Genomic DNA, 22792 nt, shown 5'->3' on the forward strand with positions numbered 1-22792 from the left:
ACCTCTCACTGACATTACAGGAAGCAAACACTGCTCTGTGCTAGCTGGACTGTCAGAAGGCAAAAGCTTATTTTCTGTAAGGCAAGCAGCCAGCAAAAAGCTCTCCTGCTTCTGCCTACAGCCACAAGCAGCACTCACCTGCCTGCACCCCTGGGTGCTGTTCCAAGGGGAAGTTTTGTATACTCCTTCCTTCAAATCCAACCAGCAGCCAAATGTGACAACAGCAATAACAGCAGTGACACTTTCCTGCACTGCATTTTCCACTGGCAGGGACAGCACAGAGCTGCACCTCAGTTTTTTTCTGGTTTGGTGCAGCAAGAATTCATCACCCAATAACTGAGAGACAAAGCAGTAACTTCAGGGCACCTGAAAGCTCTTCATTAAAATGGCAAACCTGCAATGGAAAGCCACAAAGGCATTCCACCTCTGCAGTTTCAGTTTGTGTGGCCAGGCCCAGAGCACTGCTGAGGACACCACACAGCGTGCAGCTCGTTAGTGCAGGTGCCAGGCATGTCCCTGACCCGCCAGGAAAGCTGACCTGGGGACCCTTACTCTGTCCCTTTTGGTCAGTTGACACAGACATGCTTAAATGAGTCTTCCTGACCCAGCTCTGCACATTCCCAGACCACCTGCTCCTCTTTCAAAGGAATACCTCACTGAGGTTTGGAGTTTCCAAACCACAAAGGTCTCCAGAACACACTGTGAGCACAGTAAAAAAAACCAGGACCTGTCCCCAAGGGGGCACTTCCTCCCCCCACTCCTGCCCTGGGGACAGAAGCTCCTTTGGAGAGTGTCTGATGGTGGAAAAGTTCAGAGCTGCTTCTCCAAAATAGAGCTAGGAGGAGATTGAGTAAAACCCCTTCAGAACTGATGAGAGATGCTGCAGGGATCAGGCAACTGGCACCACCACGAGCCTCAGCAAAGCTCACAGACCATTGTACAGACACCATGCCCCTCCTGAAGAGCAACCTGGAAGCTGGACAGCATCTACCTTTGCCTGTGAAGAAAAAAACCTGGGGAGTATCTAATGAACCCCATCCCTAAGCTCCTGCTTGGAACAGCAGCCTGGTCTTCATCTACACCAGCAGAAAATCTAGACTTCATGCTAAACTTGCAAGCCAACCATTACTGTTTCTATGTCAAAAGCTTTGTCTCCTTTTTCTGGTCTAGATCCCCACTGCAACAATAGGACTTTCCCCAGAAGCTTCCTGGCACAAAAATTTAAGGCATATAGTTAAATCGTTAGGTGATAGATGGAAAATAGTCCTTAATATCATTTAAACATACTTTTTGTTGTTTAATCACTGAATCTCTTTTCATCTTGATTTTGTTCTTCAAACAGCTGAACATAATGTTCATGTTACTAAATCCCTTTCTTAGTAAAACTTCTGATTTGACAGTGTAAGCTTTTCACAGCAGAATGAAAGCAAACTGTGAACAGAATTGGTAACAAACAGATTAAAAGAAACACTTTAAAATGCCCCAGTATGTGCTAGATGCATGTGTCTGAAGATGGTGACTTTTAGGAAGCAGGCAGTAGGTTCAGTGAAGATGTAACAAAATGAAGTTTGCATCCTCTTCTTCCAGGAAACAAACTTTATCACAAGTGGAATGTGCCCAGGTCATGCAAGCTAACACAGCCCTGACTTGCATTGGGCACTCAAAAACATAAATGAAGCATCATGAGCTTAGTGTGCTGTATTACAACTTCTAACATTTTATCAAATGTCCAAATGCTTAAACAAAAAAAAAAACAATTTAAGTTCTGTTTTCTATGCAAATGAAGTTCAGTCACCTTCACAGAATATGTTTTACAGTACCATGAAGCTCAGAAAATACTGTGGTCCCACCTAGTGTGACATATTCTAATGGTACAGATAGTGCAGGTCTGAGCTTTATGTCCAATGCCACAAACCCCTCTCTTTCATGGCACTTCTTTAAGTTCATTTTAATAGCAATAGAAACAAAAGATAAATTTCCTTCTGCTCCATTAAAGCAATTATCTTCGACTCTTCTTTTTGAAGTGCAAAGAAGGCAGGTCTGTGATGTGAGATCTAAATGACTGGGTTCTGCTTCTGGAAGGCTACCCGAGGGGGTTTGTATCCTTCAAAGTGATTTATTTCTGGCAATCTAGGGGTTTCTCTCTTTAGAAGAATACCTGTAATAATCTCATGAACACAGTGTTTTGAGAGATTGGCTGCTTCTTCAAGATGCCTAATCAGCTACTTTGCAGCTGAGACTCTTCTGAAAATTAAATTACACCATGTCTGCTGATATTAAAAAACAACACTGAAAAATTTCCAAGGCATTACATCTGCCTTGACTTCATTGCTGTTCTTCTTTCTTTTTTACTTCATTGACTTATAAGGAAAACCACAGGTGACTTGAAACCAACAGACATACACATGAAAATAAAATGCAACTGTGCATGTTGGAGTTCTATTCAGTATCCACAGGGGTGGGAAATCTGGGTTTGTAGCATCTGATCTGCTTTACAAACATCAGGTGTTTGTAACATCTGAAGGCTGCTGCACATTCACAAAACTTTCTCTGTAGGTAGGACTGAAGAGATCATTACTGGCTTTGGAAAAAAGTCTGATGCATTGAAGCAAGCTCAGCTCCAGGAGCCCTCTGGTAAGGCAGAGGACTGAAATGAAGAGAACAGCACAGCTTGTGAAATGACCAAAGTAACTCTGAAAATGCTTCAAGCTCTTCCCTGCACTGAGAGCTCACCCAAAGGAGATACACCAGAGTGAATCAAACATGTGCTGATGATTAACTTGGCATCCCTGAGGAACAGCTCTCCCTTGCACAAATAAAGCCAGGCTCAAGCCAATGCTCTAAAACAGGTCAACAGCAGACCTGGGTTCTCAGCACATTGCTTAGCCCTTCCAGCATAAAATCAACCAAGGATTCTCTAAACATGTCAATTTCCTTGAATTCCTCTGCAGAAAAGCCAGGCTGCAGCTGCTGCTCGGCGGCAGCTTGCTCCAATCTGATCCGTGTCTGCAAGGAGGTGGTGGATTTGTGCTGAGTTATATCCTATTTTCTGCCTTGGGCTGTCCTAGTTATGATCAGAGTCCAGTGGTGACAGATCTCCTGCTGAAGTAAACACACTGTAGGTAGGCACAGGAGAGAGGGAGAGAAGAGAGCTCAGCTGAGGCTTAAAAATACTCTAAATCATCCAACTCTACAGCTACTCCACTGCTTGTAACTTTTACTCCAGTCAAGCGTGCAGACCTCTGTTCATGTGTTTTCATTTTTATGGCCTTTCTGGTGTCCCTACTGCCTGCCTTAAACATCTTTTAAAACTGCCAGTAAATCATACTTCACTATCTATAAAAGACATTAGAAGACAATATCAAAGTTATAGAGAACTACTAATTTCTGAGTTACTTTCCATTACCACCAGCACTACTTGGACCATACTACAACCAGAAACAATTAAGATCTCCGTCAGTGAGGTGAACACATGTTTAAGAACACATACTGTTATTACTAAGGAAAGCACAGCAATATTTCCCAGAAGTCAGATTCAGCAGAGACACTGGGGCTCTGCAATGCTCACACGTCCTTTTCGGCATTCTGTTACTGCACTGCGTAATGCCAAGTTATATATCCAGATATTTTTCTCCAGGAAGGCTAATAACGTGGATACCTCTGAACACTGCTTTGAAATTACAGCTTTCCTTTGCTGCATGTCATGGATGGCTTGCTTCTTGTATTAGATTATAAATGGCCATGCCAACTTACGGGTGTGTGTACAGCACGAAACACAGGCAAGCTCCTAGCAGAGGCCCCTGGTGTGACTGAAATTCAGCTGCTGCTAATAAGAAGAAGGGAAAACATTTCCATCTGTCTGGATTGGGGAAAAAGGATTTGTGATTCATCTGCACCCATATGCTGGTATGTAGACAATACTTATGGACACACAGACATATGCGAGGTAACCAGCAACAGGAACCAAATCAATCACAGATCACAGCATGTGATTTGCCTAATTATGAGTAACACCTCACATTTTTTATCTGTGCAAAAAGCACTCTGTGAGCGAGCAGATGGTGCTGCTAGGGGATGGCACCAGCCTTGACAGTTGCAGATGCAGAGCATTTACACAGCGCGCCGAAAAAATGACACAACACAAGCTGCTTCCTGGGAAAAAGACTCAAATTGAACAAGTGTCACCAAACAAAATACATGTATTTATTGATGTTCTGAACTTATCTGATCCAGCCCCTCTCTTCCAATCAAATATATATGTGCAGGCCAGGGAGTGATGCTATCTAGATAGCTTTGAAGTCTCTCAGAACTGCCACGTGAGCTGCCTAGCACAGAGCAGTGGAGGTGCAGACCAACCTGAGTCTAGTTACAGCCTGCAAACCATTTAAATCCACACAAGCAGAATCAATAGGAAGAAGCCCTGCAGAGAAAGCAATTACACTGCAAAAGCAACTACATTACAGCATGGTGAGGGCTGGGAGGCAAGATGCAGGCAGCCATCCTCACTTCTGTGATTACCCACTGGAGTTCTCTCCCATGCATCTGGCCTGTGAAATGACAAGGTGCAGCCCAGACATGTTCCTGCAATAAAAGTGTTTCAGTTTCTGGGCTCCTGTCACAATTAAAAAGCTCTTCTTTATGAGCCACATTGTTCAGGTTTGCTGTGCTCCATAGGTAAATGCAGGATTGTGCTTCAGGAAATATGTTTGAAGGGCACAGTAAACTCTACTTTTTAACTGCTTCATGGGAGTAGTAATCTCATTTCCTGGATCTGCAATTATTTATTCATTGGAGACTGTCCACTTGCCACTACTGCACAAGACACAAAGAAAGATTATCTGACCATTCCTGGCAGAAAATTCAGCTTTTCTATTTCAATTATTTTATTTGTGGTTTTTCTGCATTTTTTTTTCCTGAGCTGCTGTAAACGCCTACTCTGGTGTGACAGGTTGGAAGCAGCTACAAAATGATTGATGAAAACCATATTTAGGCCTTGTTGTGGGAATATTTACTGTAGAAATATGCTCAGTTAACCATGTAGGGGAAGGGCAGGAAAGGAAGGCTGGGCCTATGACTGTACCTCTGATACCAAAGTGATTTATCTGCTTTAATTATGACACAGGGTTATGGGGTCACAGAAACATCAGCACAAACTGGTTTTGAATTGCTGAAGACCGGCCACTTTGTTTCCCCTGCTGAAATGATCAATAGCTGCCTTTACGAAGGATGCTCTGTGGGTCTGCACGACCAGACAGAGTCTTCCTCCCCAGGATAAACAGAGGGGCCAAGCTCTGAGCTGCAGAGCTGGAACAGCTCAAGTGTGAGTTGATGTCAGACATGAACTGTCTCACAGGGGAAGAACTGCAAACCTCCACTGCTTTGGAGAGGCTGAAAGTGCAAGAGCTGAGATGAGAGGGCACCTGCACAGGTAAAATGACAGACGCAGTTAAGCGTGGGACGTGGAATTGGGCTGATCTGGAGGGAAGATCCTAAATCAGGCAGGACATTGCCACACTGCCCACACGAACCCACAGAGAGAGCACGGCAGCAAAGGTGTGATCAGCAGCACAAGTGCAGGAGCAGCATGTTTGTGTTGGGATTTGGATGCATCTTGTGGCTGCCAGTCAACAGACACCTCCTGAGTATCTGCTCAGGGCTGAAGAGAGGAGAGAGCACTGGGTATTGCTGTGGTACAGGAAAACACATCCCTAACCAGCTCCACTGGGGAGCTGGGGAGTGGGATTTCAAGAGATGTCAGGCTGGCAGAAAAAGCAGCAGATGCTTTTTCCATGCCTGGAAGAAGACAGGAAAGTTGCTTGGGGAAATGGTGAGTAATAGCAAAAGCAGCCAAAGAGAATGGGATGTGTGAAGGGAAAAGAGAGCCCAGGGAGGAATATCAGAGCCAAGGACCCCAATTACTCTTTGGGCAATCAGCAATCAGCAGAGTGGCTCAGCCGACATGGTGTCTCCTGTTTTGAAAAGGTATTCTGCTGGTGTTTTCATTCCTGAAGTTGTTCCCAAACTTTGGAGGAACAGAACTGATCAGTGAAAGCACCCAACCAGTGGTTCCTACCAGCAAAGGGCACAGGAAGGGTCCAGCCTGTGTGCTCCTGTTTCTTCTGCTTCACCTAAGCTACACCTCCCAGCATGCTGCATAATAGATAATGTTGCAGAGACAAACAAAAAGCCTCCTGCTCCCCCAACTGTGTACCAACATCAAGGCTCATCATTTATAAATAACAGTTGGGATCTTCAGAAAACAAAGAGCAGAAGTCAGTTTGCAGGAGTTTCACAAGGGGGTTTTCACAAGGTAGCAGAATAGAGATAAAATATGATGGCTTGAAGCAACAGCAGACATGCAAAGGTGCTTCTCAAGGCAGCAGCTGTGACAACATGCATGCCACTGCCCTGTGTGGTCTTTAAAGAGTGAGGGATGTTCTGCAAAAAAACTGAGGATACAGTCTTTGAACACCCAACCATGGAAAGCAGCAGAGGAAACCTGTCATGGCTCATCTTATCAACTCACTGCCTTCTAACCATGGCCACCAAGACCCTAAATCAGCTTCAGCTGAGCAGGTACTCCTCGCCTCTCACAGCACTTAGTGTGTGTTTGGATTATGGATTATTTGGCCATTCACTGGAGAGGCTTCACCTGCCTGTAGGACACCACAGTGATGCTGCCTAAAGGGAAATACCAGCTGCTCTAAGGTCATGAAAAGATGTGCCCACTCCTAACCTGCAAAATACATCCAGAAAAAATGGGATTTTGAGAAAAAAAATTAATTGTTCACATTTTACCAATCAACCTAATCAAAAGAAAGTCAAAGTTTTTTGGCTGAAAAACTGAAATCCTTTCTGGAGAGTAATGCCTGATCTGTCAGACAGTGACCTCTCTTTTCCCCTCAATCTACCCACTGCCTTTAGTTTATTTGTTTTTCTGATTTTAAATATTGATGTCTTACAAAGCTTCTCTTTGGAAAAAAAACCACATCTGACTCTTGAGCTGTGCAGCCCTGGGCTGCAGTCCTGTCAGATCACATCCAAGAAGGCTCAGTTTGCACTGGCACATCAGAAAGAATTCCCAGGCTCTGTGAAGAGCAACATGGATGATTCAGAGAACAGCAAAGCTGCTCCCCAAATCAGTAACCACCCGTTCCTGATGCCACAGATTTGCAGCTGCTGCTGGGTTTTTAGCAGAGAATCAGGACTCAGATGTTCACTTTTCTTCACTGGATGCCCTACCACAAATCAGCCCCTTGTCTAAATCAGGAGAGAAGCACTGGAATCACATACTGTTTTGCTCAAGGAGAAAAAGGAATTAGAAGCAGAATATCAAGCTGCAGCTGGAAAGAAAGAAAATAAAAAGCCTAGGTCATAAAAGCAATTTTAAGAGCCTAGGTTTAGATTACTAATCCAACTAAGTAACCTGTACCAACTAAGATAAAGTGAAAATCTTGGCATTTCCCCGACATTTTCATGAACAGTGATTTACAAATCACTGCTGAATTTGAAATAAACTTAAAAAAATCCTTCCCTTGTAGACCATAAAGAAGAGCTCTCCAAAGGAAGATGTGCCTCTGTCCTTAGAAGGGATAATCCTGGGGGAAGTTGGAAAGCAGCAGCACTGGATACTCCTGGGGAACCTCAGAGGTGCAAAGGCAAAAGCCAAGGAGGCTTTAGCTCTACCCATGAAAAAATTAAGGGTTTAAAGTGAGGAATCTCCTGCAGTTTTATGTAAGGATGGTTGTGCTTGACAGATGAACAAGGAAAAAATATTGGGAGTTGAAGCATTTTAAGTTTTCTTTTTGTTCCATAGGTTATTCTGTTTCAGAGGGAAAACGAAGAGCAGACTCCTGCTAGTACTTCATACAACCTGCCTCAGAAAATTTTAAGGCCAGGCTAGAAGCAGGCCTAAAAACCCATGGGACTCAGAATCACAGCACATCAGGAGGAAATCAATGGACATGTAACATTTTATTCTGAAAACCTAGAGTAAATCAAGAAAAAAAAGAAACAACAAAAATACAGGCACCATGGAAACTGCTTTCTATCACCACCCCTCAACAAGAACAACTTTTTACTGCATGTGCTTTTATAGGAAACATCTTCCAACCAGGAAGATCTTAAAAGCCAAAGAAATGGTACTTTATCTTTCAAAAGCAGCAAGTTAGTTTTCCCAAGACCATCAGCAAATTTGTCCTAAAAGAAAAGGAGCAAATTTAAAGTAATTCTTGTTTTCACCCGTGTTCTTCCTTCTCCAAATACATCTGTTATTTAGAAATAAAACAATCAAAGAGGTATAGCAACTGGTAAATGAAACCTGGAAAATCTGACTTTGCTTTCCTGTCATAGATCAAAGAACCCACGAACTGAGCAGTCTGTAAAACCAGTTCTGTGTGCCTGCACTTCCTAATGACAGCACAGCTTGTCTTGTCAACTCCTGCCTTACAAAATACAGAACTTTCCTGCCCAAATAGTTTTGATCAGCAGAAGAGCTGCAGAAGTGTTTGCGGTCCTGTGGTAAGAAGATACAAAGCTCTGCTCTTCAGGCTTCTTGGAAAATGAGGAAAACATCATTTTTCTTTATAATTGGATCTTCCCATTTCTCTTTCAGTGTTTCCATTTTCTATTTTTCTCTATCTTCCCTCTACCATACTGCATCGAGTTTTATTTCTTTTTCATTTTTAGTATTAAGAAGTTGTTTTTGTACTTCAGCCTCTACAAAGTAGCCAGGATCCTGACTGTCAGCAGCAATGTCTAGACATGCTAAATCCTTAAACTCAAAGCCTTTGCACTTCAGAGAGAGAAAAGCAGCCCCCAGAGTTGCTCATGTTTTTTTGTGCCCCACTGTCCTCCTTTTCACAGCTGAAATAGAAACGATTTCTGGGATTGTGGCAAAAATTCAGTGCAAAAGCTGAGAGCCCACAGAGCTCACTTTCAGCTGGGATGCCCATCACTGGTTTTTGCTGCCACAGGGTCCAGCTGCAAATGTTTAGAATGAAGAGGAGGGGGGAATGGCATCAGAGAAGCAAAGCAAACTCATGATCTGAACAGTTTCTCTCCCCTCACACAAGCAGCTCAAGAGAGAAATTTTACTTTTCAAAGGGAAAAAGCCAAATGCATTGAGAGAACATTTGGGAAATTCTCTGTCTCCTTCATGTTTAGCTCCACAGTTGTTAACTTGTCCACACCAACTCCAAACTCCCTCACAAGAAGGTGAAAAACAAGTATAAAATGCTTATGCACCTTATGGGGTCAGATACTTCTGCAATGATCATATCACATTTTATGAACACCAACCCTCTGCTGATGTCAGGGTAAGGAACCACAGGCACCTGGTTCTGAGGGTTAGTTCAGAGGTGTACCCAAAATGCAAATACAGACAAAAGCTGAGGTAGGTAGCCCACTGGGCACAGCTGATTGGCTTTAGTAGGTGTTGATTACACTGCTCATATTGCATGAAATTAAAAAGCTTACAAATGTTATGAGCCATTACCCTTCCATTTAGGAGATCTTATGACAAGTTAGCAAGATCTAATGAAATCCTTTTTAAAATGCCATAGGCAGTCTCCATGAGATTTTGCTTTGAAATGCAACTTGTGGAGTTATTTCTGAAAGTTTGTTTACATCAGAGCTTCCAGTCTTGTACATCTTTGGGATGCTCTGATTTGGAAGCTGGTGGGATACTTCAGTTCCCCGTTGTGCTCTCAATGTGGGGCACACAACACCAGCTCCTTACAGAAACAACCAGGAACAGGCACAGCAGGATTTAATTCTGATGCCATTTGTCATAGTTCTTCAGCCAGCCTACAAAATTCAATTCCCTGCAAAATTCAAAGCTCAGAGACTTCTGTCCAATTTTACTATGAATGTAAAGGGAAATATTTTCATAGTTGCTGTAAAATTTACTTAACTTTCACCTCTTCAGCACACTGGAAATATCACAGAGCCACTAACTGCCCCCAGAGCGCTGGGGCAGCCAAGGTTCAGACTGAAGTAGGCTCTCTGGATTTCACTGCTTCAGAATAAAATTTATTATTGGAGAGCATATCAGTTTTATAAATCCCACTGGGCACTCACAGCCTACTGCTGTCCACGGACTCAAATCTGCTGTGGATGGCGATGGCAAAAATATCTGTACATCAGGTGGGGGCATTTCTGCCAAAATGATGCCTTTGGCTACTTGTTCTTTCACTGCATCCCCTGCTGAATGCCAGCTCTCCTCTCTGCTGACCTCTGTGGGGCAAGCAAGACTCAAAGTGACCAAAGAGACATCTCCAGCCACAGAACACTGGAATGTAACACAGTGCCAGAGTGGTGCCACAAGGGATGATTAATAAACCCTGCAGGAGGACAGGAGGAGCCAGGCATGGCTGCAAGAAGCTTGTTTGTCTTTGCTGTGCCACCCACAGCAGCCCTGTTCTTTTTGTCATCTTCTGAACCCAAACTCAGCTGAAGGGCACCAAGCTATGAAGGTGCAGTCAGAGGAGGTGCTGCAGAAGTTGATCTTGGGTAGTGGGAGACTTTTCTTCCTGGAGCTACAGTGGCAGCTGAACTGCCCCAAAGGCCAGTGCCAGGAGATCAACACCTCCAGAGCTGACAGGATCGGATGTACCACATTCTGCAAAGAGGATTCCTCTCCTCTTTGAAGGAGCAATCCCTAGGAACAGTGAAATGCTGGAGGAGCAGAGGTGGTGGGAGCAGGTGACAGGGACAGTGAGTGATGGCAGCACGGTGACACAAACTGCACTTCCTCATTTCCACCCCGGGGAGGTTTCAGTGAACATGCTGAAACCCTTCAGCACTTTGCTAGACCAAATCACCAGGAACTAAATCAATGTCCTTTTATTTCTCTGTGAACTTCGACAAAGGAAGAAAGGAATTATTTTGTCTTCTCCCTCAAAAAATAGCAACTTTCTTTCATGCCATCTATCTAAAAGCTACATTTGTATTACACAGTTTGAACCTCATACAAAGTTGCAATTATCTTGCCATCTGCATTCTCTTTTTATCCAAATTAGTATGTTATATTGCTTATAAATATGTATTTATGGCTACGAGGCAGGTATGTCCCACTGTGGGCACATGTCAGTGTTTAATCCAAATACATGGTTTATTGTTTTGCAGTCAGTATTTTTAGCTTGGAGGCAGGTAGACCTGCAGAGCAAATAATACCAAAGAATACAGCCATTACAGAAGTGCTTCTGTGCTTTTAAATTATAGCCCTCTTATTCCAGAACTGAACATAGTGAGATGAGTACATTGGCAAAATAATTATTTATCACCCTTAAAAGCTTCCTTTAAAATTTTTATCATTCAAATACTGGCTGGGGAGAATGCAAAGGACAGAGAAACATATTTTAGGCGCTTGCTGGTCTAGCTTTTATTCTGATAAGAATTTACTAAACACCAGTAAAGGGAATAGCAGTTATCAGCCCTAATTCTAACTGTGATTTTTTTTTGGGCCAAACAGATGCCCCTGCAGAATGCCAGCCAAGTGTTAGTGACACCAACTAGAGCCCCAGCCCTCCTTCCACTGGAGTCACCAGTTATTTTGCAAGGCTTCAAAGGAGGGCAGGTTTGCTCCAACAACCTGAGCAAGCAGGGTGCTCTCAGAGAGACACTCCCTGCCACACTGAGTGGGACAGGGGCCTCTAACATCCCCCGCAAAAAGGAAAATAACAAAGACACAGTCCTTTGCCTCTTTTTAGTTTGATGTATTGGGTTTTTCTTTTAAACTCTTTTTCTTCAGCTGATTAAAAATAACCAGAAGCAGACCATCAGCAGACCTACATACATTAAGAAGTCTCTTTATAAAGACACTTGAAAATCTCCTCAAAATCTGTTCAGAGAATTTTGCCATCCCTTATACCTGTGCAACAGCAGAGCTTGGAGCTCTCCCAGGTAGAAAGTTTGGTGCCCATATTTAATTCTGTGCTCCCAGACCCATCAATAGGAGAGTCTGAAAGAAAGCTTAAGGGAGGTCAAGTGCTTTTTACTGAAGCAAAGCCAAAGTTCTCAGGCAAATCCATATTCTTGTCTTTAAAAGTGTTCAGTGTAAGAAAAATAAAGCCCAGGTGTAAACATTTGCAAACTGAGTTTATTTTTCTTTCCTATCTATGCACTTGGAATGAACATTGAAAGGGCAAACCCATCCTAATCCTATCATGGCAATGTTTTTCTCTGCTTCCTGAAACTGAGATTATCATCTCATTGCTTGTCAGACAGCTCCTGAGAGAAGCAATTCACTGGATTTTTCTGTGTAATCACAGCACAGGATTTTATTTCTGTTGTTATCTGGATGGAAAATGCACACAGCTTGTTCTGTGTCTTGCCCCTTTCAAGTTCCTTACAGACCTGGATGTGCCAGGCTTCAAAACACCCCAGCTGCACTAAGAAAGCTAAATCTGGGCTAACTCTAAATTGCAAGCAACTTGCTTCTTAGCAGCTCGACTCAACACTGGCAGGAAAACTTCCAGTTTTAAATTTCTATTCCAATTAAGGCAATGAAGACTGAAGTCCCCTAAACTGTTGCCACTACTTTCCAGGACATAAAATTAACGATTTCTACTGCTGTGTACAACTTTCAGTCAAAAGTTGGTCTGATTTATAAGCAAGCAGATGGTTCACACGATAGTCCACAATAAATTACAACAGTTAGAAAGACAGCTACATTTTGAGAGTGACAGTGCAGCTGAGCTACAGATGGGTTTATAGATGACCCTTCCAATTTTTAATAATCTTCATAATTTATCTGTAAGTAAAGAAATGTGAGAATTCCTAATGCAGCTCCTTGACTAAGTACAAATCACTTTTATTTACACAGGCAATACTTCATGGCCCAGCTATCTTCTTAATTAAAGGCAGCAAGATGCTCATATTCCATGCAAGGAAAAAACACTGCTCAGTGAGCAATATGTTCAGCTGGGAGTTCAGAATGCTCTGAACACTCTGGGGAAAGGGATCCCATCCATCTCCTTTCTTTAAAAGAAAGCTACAAGGGTGCAAACACTGCTACCACCCATCATTAACCTCCAGATAAACTTTAGGCTTGTAAAATGGCAACGTTCCATTTTTTTTCCATTTTGATGCTTGAAAACAGGTTCCAAATCCATACTACAAATCCAGTACTACTGAGCCAGGACTAGGATGGAAAACAGCAGGAACAGAGATCCTCTTCTCTGTATAAAACCAGAAGGGATTTGGGGGGTCACTCTTCAGTGGGTGAGGGAAAAAGGAAGCAAGTCTTGGGGGTGTCAGAGGCAGAAAGAAACTGGCTGGCAGCAGATTTAAAGTCAGTTCATGTCAGTGATTTCTCTGCCACGGGCCAAACCACATCCATCCAACCCTTCTGCTAAAATCTGGAATTTCAGCTGGAATGAGAAGCACATCTCAGTGCAGCTCCTCTGTCTGTCAAGGTGATGAAGGGAGCAGGACCCAGCAGGGCTCTTCAAGGCACAAACTACAGAAGCTCAGAGGCGCCCACCCAGCAGTCTCTAGGGATGATACTGGAGGGCTTTTCCTCCTCTCTAACCCTTGATCTTCCCTCCCAGCCAAATCCATTTGAAAAAAAATCCACTTTTAAGTGGAAATCTAAACTATCACTAAAACAGAAGGCAGAGCTCCTAGGAAAGCAAATCTGGGTGTAATTTTAATTACCAACTTCCTGGGACTCAAGAGATGCAGCAGAGAAGAGACACCAGTGACAAATTCAGGCTTTCAAGAATAATCACAATTCCCATTTTGGAGATATTTTGGCAGGGGTTTCCCAGCTCTGTGTGCAGCTCTGCAGCACATGGGGGAGCAGCACCACAGAGACACATGAGTGGGAAAAACCAGGGTACAGAGCTCATAGAACTGCAGCCACTTGCAGGAAAAGTGATTTTTCCCTGTTCTTTCCATGCAGCAGCAATGCCCTTCACCCACTACACAGAACAATACTGAAGTTAAATTTGTTGAGTTTATTAAAAAAGAGATTAATTATTCTATAAATAACCAGCATCTAAAAGTCTTTGGAGTTTATATGAAACCATTATTTATTACTGTACACAACTCTTAGGTTGTTTAATTAAGCATATGAAAAATTGTATATGTCAGATTATTTCTGGGATGCTCTTCACTATGTTATTTGTCAGATTTGTTTCTGTTACTCTTCACATACTTAAAGCTGCATTATGCACTTCTGAAAACCCAGGGAAGTTCACTCTAGAATTAGTATGGATGTTCATCTGTTACTGAGCTCTGAGTTTGGCACTTCATTTTAACAATATTCATCAGGTTCAGGAACTGCTACCACGCTTCCCTCCAAGACAACACTGGGTCATACCACTGTTCTTTAAAAAGATGGAGTGTTGATTATTTAACAATATTTTCAAATATTCTGTACTACAAACCTTTGATTGACTACAATCCTTTCATTTGCTTTCAAGGGGCCAAATTCACACACAGCACAGGAAAGCAGAAGTTGTCTGAATGCACTAAGATCTCTGCTGTTGCCCCCAGCCCAAAAACAATTCCAGGGTTACCACAAACAACCTAAAAGCCAGCACAGGCTATTCAAGTTTATTCCAAAAGTTGGAGGAACAATGAGCATGGTTTGTGTAACTATGTGGTTAACACAGTTTCCAGCTCCCCAGACTGCAGATCAGAGCTTCTGGCTGGCAGCTCACTCTCCTCCAGCTAACAGCAAAAATAATCCTGGAAGGGGATAAAGCAAGGAGGGAACACACACAGGCCTTACCTTACACTTCTTGTTCCTTGCACTCAGTAATCTGTCAATGGTGTGTGGAAATTACCTCCACAGCCCCAGGAAAGGGACACCTTTTGCACCCCTGATGTATTAAAATGTAGATCAATATGATAATATGAAAACAGTAAACTCCCCAGGAGCAAGAAGTAGTTCTCACTTCTCTTAGCAATCAAATATTATTTCCATCAACGTAACTAGAGAAAAAGAAATGTAGGTAGTGATTTGTCAGCCTATTTATCAAACCAACTGCTGCACCTGGTTCCCACATATTTTGTATTAAAAGGTGAATGACATGTAAGGTTTTACAGGTTCTGTTTTAATTCAGGGCTGAAAGCATTTATAGATATGAAGGTTTTCTTATTAAGTTTTCTTCCTGAATGATTATGCTTGTTCAAATGAATTCCTAGCCATCTTACAGAGGTTACAACCTTCAATAATTAAATGGGGTATGGTATTGGCTGTTTTGTTCATTATGCTCCAAGTTCCAATTTCTGCAAGAGCACTGAAATGCTCAGATAAAAGGATGCTAAGTTTATTTAATTAGCTATCTGCCATTGTTATCAAAAGGGAAGGTTGGTATGTGACTGTAAATTAACACTTTAGATCAGGAAACAAGACAGATGATATCTTCTGACACAGATCCTGGAAACTCTGTAATTGTTCCAGTTATTTTAAAGCTGCTCAGGACATACAGGATTGCATTAGAAAGACCAAAAGTCACCAACAGTCAACAAAGTGCTGCTATGAAAATGTTATTTCAATCACACTTGGGTTCTTTCTCATTTCCAGTAGTTAACATTCTTGCCACTTTTGTCAAGCAGTCTCTCTTAGCAGCATTGAATTTTAACTACACATATTTTTAAACCAACATGAAATAGGATTGAGGACATAATATGGGTTCATTGTGCTAATGAACAACAGATCAGGCCCTTGTGCCAAAGCACCACCTCTCTGCTATCCAGGTAAGCTGTAACTGGTTAAAAGCTGTAACTGGTTAGAAGTGAGCTGCATCCCAGAGCTGCCAGCCATCCCTCTGCCTCAGAAAGAACAGCCCCTCCTGTTGAGGGTTGTTTAGGATTTACCTCAAAAGAAATCAAAGACAGTGTGAAACTTCAGAGGTCCTGAAGAGTTTTAACTGTGACTTACAAAAAACAGAGCCACGGTATCAGCTTTGGAACTGCTCAGAGGATGCAGTGTCTGGATGAAGCCCTCAAAGCCTCACTCCCAACTGCATCTGTATAGGGAGGCCAAAGGCCAAAGCAATTTATCCAGTAGCCATGTCACCCTGCCACTTCATGGTTTCTTTCTGTAAGGGCTACAGAAACAAACTTATTCCTTTCCCAAAAACTTACTGGTCTTGATCGGATTTCTTTGGCGTAGAGAGGTTTCAAGAATTCTGAATCTCCTTCAAGCTTCAGACCCTTTTCTGTGATCCTCAGGTTCCCCATTCCATCCTGAAAGACAGGCAAAAAGAAACAACCCTATTAGTTACAATTACTAAATTCACCAGCTGCCAATAGCTGATTTTTCCCATTGAAGATAACATGTGTAGCACTGGGAGGCACTAGAGAATGCAATTACTTGTGTTAACCTTGTAGCTCAGTTTCTGTGGGAAAAAAAAAATTCTATTCAGAACTATCTGCAATGCCCCCCAGTAAACCATTTACACAGATGAAAGATGTTCCTTTAAGCAAAGTCATTCTCTACTCACACAGAGGCAGTGATGCTCTGTGTTAACAGGAAACTATTCACTGTAATATTCACTGCCTGCCTTTATAATATAATAATATACCTGCTCATTCATAGCAAATCCCTGTAAAGATTGTGTGATTAATATCTGTACAGATACACTCACACAGAGGAGAACTGTACCAAAATATATTTCACCTCTGACACATGAAAGTTCTAACTTTTATTAAGATGAGGGATTTAGCTTCACTTAGGCTATAATTGCTTACAAATGGTATGCAAGAAACAGGTACATCTATAATCAAAACCACATCAAATGGAAGGTATTATTTCCAAGATTCAGGGTGATTGTCAAAGTTTGCAAGGACTGAGGTAAACTGTTTTGTTCTGAGAAAAAGATGGTTTGAAGAATATCTTTTAGCAGAAAACTGACTGAAATCACCATGACTGGAAGTAAAACTAGCACCTTCACGCCTAACTCACGGCTGTTTTGGGGATTTTATAGGAAAGGGGAATGCACTTGGGTAGAAGGCCTAAGAAGATCAAGAAGAAACCAGGAAAATCCAGGAGAACCACATGTATTTGGATACGCATCTAGCACGCTTTCCAATCCAGACACAAAAACGAAACCCCACCTGTCTACTTCCTCCTCCTCCCACTGTGAGAGCACCTCCAGCCCCAGATGAGGAATCCGTGTCTCTTCAAGAGAGTGGAGATCTAACCCAGACAGATTTCCATGAACTGCTGCCAAAGGCCTGAATGTGGAGGGATGAAAATCAGAGACATCGCGCGGCTCAGCAGCAGCGCTGGTCACCTGCCAGAGGTTCTCCCTTTCCAAGAAGAGCCATTCCCAGGTAGTTCCCTGCCAAGTTAAGACTGTTCTTGCCAGATCCTGGTGTCTCATGAACAAAGGTGATGCTGGTTGATAAAGTGACCGCTGTCATCTCATTTAGAACTCAAGGCTGTGAGCGAATTTGAGAGGCAGATGCTGGAAATGCTACTGAGATGGGTCATAAAATGCCACTCCCCACATTTGTTTGCCCTAGGTGTAAAATATTGGCCTATGAATTCTGGGTTGGTGGTGGCACAGAAGGGGTTCATTTATCTCAAGCAGAAGTATGGAGGAAAATGAGTGAAATATGATTATTCACCAAAAACCCAGATTAAATTTTGATAGCAGTGTGCTTTGTGATTTGAGCGAGCAGGAATTACTACAGCTATCTACAGACCCTCACACGGTTTGGGCTGCTAAAAAATCTCTACAGTTTTTTTTTTTTTTTCCCAAAATAGATTATCTCAGTAAGGTTACAAGCCCTGAGGGCTTTCACATAGCACTGTCTTCTCTGGTTTTAATAAGAAAGTTGCAGGTCAGGCAAGCTGCTCTGTGCCCCAGCCAGCTGCAGGAAACACCAGCTCCATGGATGTGCACTGCTGACCCCTCCAGGGCTAGCTCCTCAATTGCCTGAATGGGGCAATACTTTTCCAGAACATGGACCTAGGGATAAAAAGGGAATTGTCAAGCCACCACTGAAGCTGTGGCAAACCAGCAATTTCAATGACTCACAACCCTGTTCTGTTGTAATGACACACATCCAGAAACCCACTCCTCCCTTCTCTTGTGTGTTTCTCTTTCTCTGCTTCACCATCTGACTCCCAGGTGTGGTCCAAAGGATTTTTACATATAAAAACCATGCATAAGGGGAGTTTAGCTGACAGCCAGCAGGTTCTACACACTCTAAAAGAAGTATCAGGCCTATGGGACAATGTACTACAACCAAAACATCAAGGACACATTTGATTAATCAAAGTTGTTGAATCCTCTTACAAACCAACTGGATTGGACAGAAAGAGACATTTTTCCGTGCTTTTTTCTCAATCTTAGATCCTTCTCAACCTCCACTCCACACTCACCTCTCCCTCCTCTGCATCTGCCAGAAGCAATAAAAGCTGTGCCCACCACAAATCCTCTCTTGACTTCCAGGTGTTTGGGAGTGGATCAATGCTTAGCACTGACTTACTACGATTAACTCCCCACTGCTCATGTTTCTCATGATTAAAGCTGACAGTTTTTTGTGGTGACAGCCTGCCTCAGCAGGTGACAAAACAAGCAAAGGTTGCACCCTGAATTTAACAAATATCTTGGCCTGTTATCATACAATCACTATAAAATTATATTCCTCTGTTATTTCCCATTAGGAAAAAAATAAAGATGCTCACAGGATTATATAGAGGTCCCAAAATACAGATACATTAGAGAGAAATCATAGTTGGAAAGACTACTTCACATGTTGTATTGGATAAAGTATCTTCATCCTCCCTAAATTATATGGTTTAATAACAAATAAATGTCATATTCTGCTACAGAGAATAGATATGAAAGTTCCTATGAAATTTCATGGACTGTGACCTATAAAATGTAGCAGAAAACTGCCTAGAGTGACAAAGACCAAGATGTTTTATTAAACATTGCATCTGTGACTGGTATATATCCTTATCTGCCACTCTTCTGCTTGTGAATAAGGAGAAGTATTGATTATTTCATACTCTGCCATCTGAAAATCATTGTTTCTCTCCTTTTTACTAATAGACTCCTCAGCAGAGTGAATGACTATAGTGCAGGCACAAGCCTGGTTTGTGGGAGCTCCCAGGAGGCAAGCTCCAAACAGGAGGCACAGAGTTCCTCCTTCACCACCTGCAGTGAATCTTCCTGCTTTTTGGGAGGGCATGGCAAAAATTTTCACATCAATTACATCATTTATGCCCTCTCTCTTTTTATGCAGTGCCTTGTACTGGACAGGCATAAAAATTTATGTGCTATTGCTGACTGCTCTGGGTTGAAAGGGGATAGCAATCCTGAATAACATAAATGTCATTTTGGTGATGCTGAATGAGAAAGGGATTTTGGATTTTAGTAGCTTGAGAAGCATCTCATTTTTACAGCCAATTATGAATGGTGGTATTACTGCTAGGGGAAGAGCTCAGCATGGATGGTGTCTGATCACCAAAGCTCCTCTCTGCTTTTTTGTTAGCAATGTGGCCACACAAGTGGTTAAAACCCACCCTGTGTTTGTTTTATTTTACTTTTTAACAATTTCAGTTACTTTAATTTTACTTTATTTATATATATTTTTAATTGCAAGGCTGGTAGCAGAAAGATTCTGTTAGCAGCTAACAGAATAAGAAAACAATAGCCACCCTAACCAGAGACATGATAAAGGCTTAAAACTGAGAGTAGGTTTAGATGAGATATTAGGAAGAAATTCTTCCCTGAGGGAGTGCTGAGGCCCTGGCACAGGGTGCCCAGAGCAGCTTTGGCTGCCCCATCCCTGGAAGAATTCCAGGCCAGGCTGGATGGAGCTTGGAGCAACCTGGGATAGTGAGAGGTGTCCCCGCCCATGGAAGAGGATGTGGAACTGGATGCTCTTTGAGGTCCCTCCCAACCCAAACTTTTCTATAATTCTACAATAAATACCTGGGATTGGTTCTGGCTGATTCCACACAGGGGCAGGGGGAATTCTCAGTGCTGTCTCATTCATGGGCAGCTTTATGAGACCAGCTGGGCTCACACTGCAGCGTAACCTACTCAAGAACCAAGGTGACAATGACACACATTCACTGTGTCCCCTGGGCCAGAATCCTTTGTCCTTTACAAACATGAAATGCAGCCTCAAACTCTTCTGTGCTTTCCTCTGTTCTCCTGGCATTGCTGAACAAATTTCCTCTTTATTGAGGTCTTTCTAAGGATTTTAAGGACACTGGTGACGGGTGACAGATTGCACCAGCTCTGCTGGCCACCACCAGCTCCAGTGGTTGTTCCCACTGGGTTTCCCTGCACCTCCATCCCTTTCCAGTTTTCAGGAGAAGAATGGTTGGCAAGGTTTGCCTCTGCACAGCAGGCAAGCATTTATTTTTTTGCTAGGAATAAACTGAAGTTATGTTCAGCAATGTCCTGTGGGAGAGAATTATCTTTGGAGACTGCTTGTGTCAGATGGCTGAAACACCTGATTATCGTTGCTTGTATTATTGATTGCTGTGCTCTGCATTGCTTCCAGATATGTGCAAGTTATTACACAGCTCAATACATCCAAAGTTAGGAAAAAAACCCTCAGCAAAGGCAAGTGACCTCATTTTTTTTCCCCTCCTGGGACGATATCCGTGCTGTCCTTTTCTCTCTGACTTGATATTAAATGTTTCCAGATTCCAGGTAAAGAACACATCACTGCCAGTTCTTCACAGCCTCAAACTTGTTCTAATTGCATCAGCCCTCCCTCATTCTCCTCATTTTCTTCAGCTAATTCATCATCTTAATAAGGATCCCAGCATCCAGCTGTGGATCAGCAGCAATATTTTCCTATGGAAGCCACCTACCAGCAGCACCAGTCCTACAAATTAAATCTGGTCCAGAGCAAGACAGGTAAGGAGATAATGTGTGAAAACTTCTTCCTCTGGCATAAGACCTTGCTTTGAGACCTCATGTACAGACTCAAGTTTGTGTGGACAGCAGAGAAAACCAAGGCAATGTAGCATTACACAACACATACAACCATATCCCTGTGTGCAACAGATCCAGGATTGTGCTGTGAATTGCACTGTGAGGTCTCATGTCCATGACTGCCATCACCTCCCTCCCTCTCCCTCTGCTTCCTGACCTCAGATGTCCCTGTCTGATGCCTTACTGGCAGCATTTGCCTCTAAAGGTGATAGGCACAGGGCAGGAAAAACTGTGCTGAGACTTCAGGGCGTGAAGGGAGGTGACCCCAAGTGCCTTGGATCCCTGTGGGACAGAGCTTATCCTTCTCCAGGGAAGGAGGGAAACACTGGTGAAGCACAGCTAAAATCCTGCAGCTATGCAGTGAACTAAAACAACATTACAGATGTAGCAAGAGCAGCAATCAGCTGACTCACTGCTCCCTGCAGAAGGCTCCATCCAGAACCTCCTGACAGCCGGTGAGGTGACAGCTCCAAATAACCTCTGGTGCTGCAGCCATCAGTCACAGGAGACACGGATTTGGAACACAGACCAGCTGTGGGAGTCACCCACTGGAAAAACACCTCTGCAAGCTGATGTTGAAGTAGTGTGAGCTGTGTAGGCACTTTTAGCTCCTTCCATGGCTATGAAGTTATTTGTGACAGCTACAGGAAATCCAGATGGTTTTTAAGCTTGTGAAGGAATTTTGTGCAAGTGGAGGGAATTGCCTGCTCACCGTGATGGTTAATATAAAACTCAGCCCAAAAAAAGCCCTTGCAGAGCTCAGAGCCCTTCCTTTCCAATGGTAACTCCTGCTTTTGTGAGTTCCTCTGCTTGACTGCTGAAACAGAGGCAGAAAACGAGAAGAGAGGATACAACAAGACGGGCACAAGACCTGAGAGGACATCCCAGCCACAGCAATGAGATTTGATGCAGAACATCGTGGCTTCATTCCCATCAGGCTCACAGGATTAGGGAGGGCATTAGGGATGATTTCCATGTGCACATCCCCACAGCCCCCTTCTCCTCTGTCTGTGCCTCCCACACTGTCCAGGTGCTCCCCAGAGCCAACACCATTCATGCCAAAAGATACTCAGAGAGCCCCATGAAGCTCACGTGGAAAGAAAAATAAATAAATAAATTTGATAAATTTGCTTTAGTGGAAGTTAAGAAGAAAAGTCTTAAAGTACAGGAAGAACAGGCTCAAATGTGGTTTTCCAATTACTGTTTCAAGTAAGTTACAACCAACCAAAGCAAGTAAATCTCACCCCTTGAAACAATTCCAAACTAGTGTTGGAACAATTTCTAAACAAATCCTTCAGCCAGAGCTTGAAGAAAGCTCAGCTCTGGATTTACTGTATAGTGCTGGAATTACTCTAGGCAGGAGGTATTTCTTTCCAAAGCAAAGTGAGTTTATTCAAAGTATGGTCAGGTGTGGCACCACAAAAGCAGGATTTTGATGAATTAAGCCACCCCATCTGAGAGTACATTTTGCAGGGAAGAAGATTAGCAGACCTTCTGGGGAAATGATTATGAATCCCAGCATTGTTACTACAACTCAGCCATCATATGCACAATTCCCCTCTAGGGTTATAATTTCCCCTTCCACTGGTACAGCAGGGAAGAGATGGAAATTTGGCTTTCACCCCTCCAACTCCTTGTTACAGAGCACTTTGGCACTGCAGCATTATAAAATGAGCCACGCTCTCTTGAGCACTTTTCTGCTTTTTTTCTCCAACACAAACAGTAAGATTTCATATCTTACCATCAACATACATTCCAAATGTGTCCCTGGAATTCTTCATCTTTTTTAGTCCAGCTCATTACCATAATTATGCTAACTAAAAGGGAAAAGTCCCATCCTGCACTAATTTGTGCTCACTCAG

The 22792-nt window shown here is 42.9% G+C and overlaps 1 protein-coding gene across 8 annotated transcripts in view; it reads right to left on the minus strand.

Annotated features, from left to right (window-relative positions):
• The window catches only part of SGCD (sarcoglycan delta), a 306318-nt gene that overhangs the window by 54121 nt on the left and 229405 nt on the right, over positions 1-22792 (minus strand). For all 8 annotated transcript variants that reach the window (XM_041397415.1, XM_041397414.1, XM_041397419.1 and 5 more), the window contains one exon: positions 16102-16203. In XM_041397415.1, the coding sequence (XP_041253349.1) occupies positions 16102-16203 (102 nt within the window). The remainder of the gene's footprint in view (positions 1-16101; positions 16204-22792) is intronic.

Source organism: Onychostruthus taczanowskii, unplaced genomic scaffold, assembly GCF_017590055.1.
Source record: "Onychostruthus taczanowskii isolate IOZ18803 unplaced genomic scaffold, ASM1759005v1 scaffold14, whole genome shotgun sequence".
Classification (NCBI taxonomy): Eukaryota; Metazoa; Chordata; class Aves; order Passeriformes; family Passeridae; genus Onychostruthus; species Onychostruthus taczanowskii.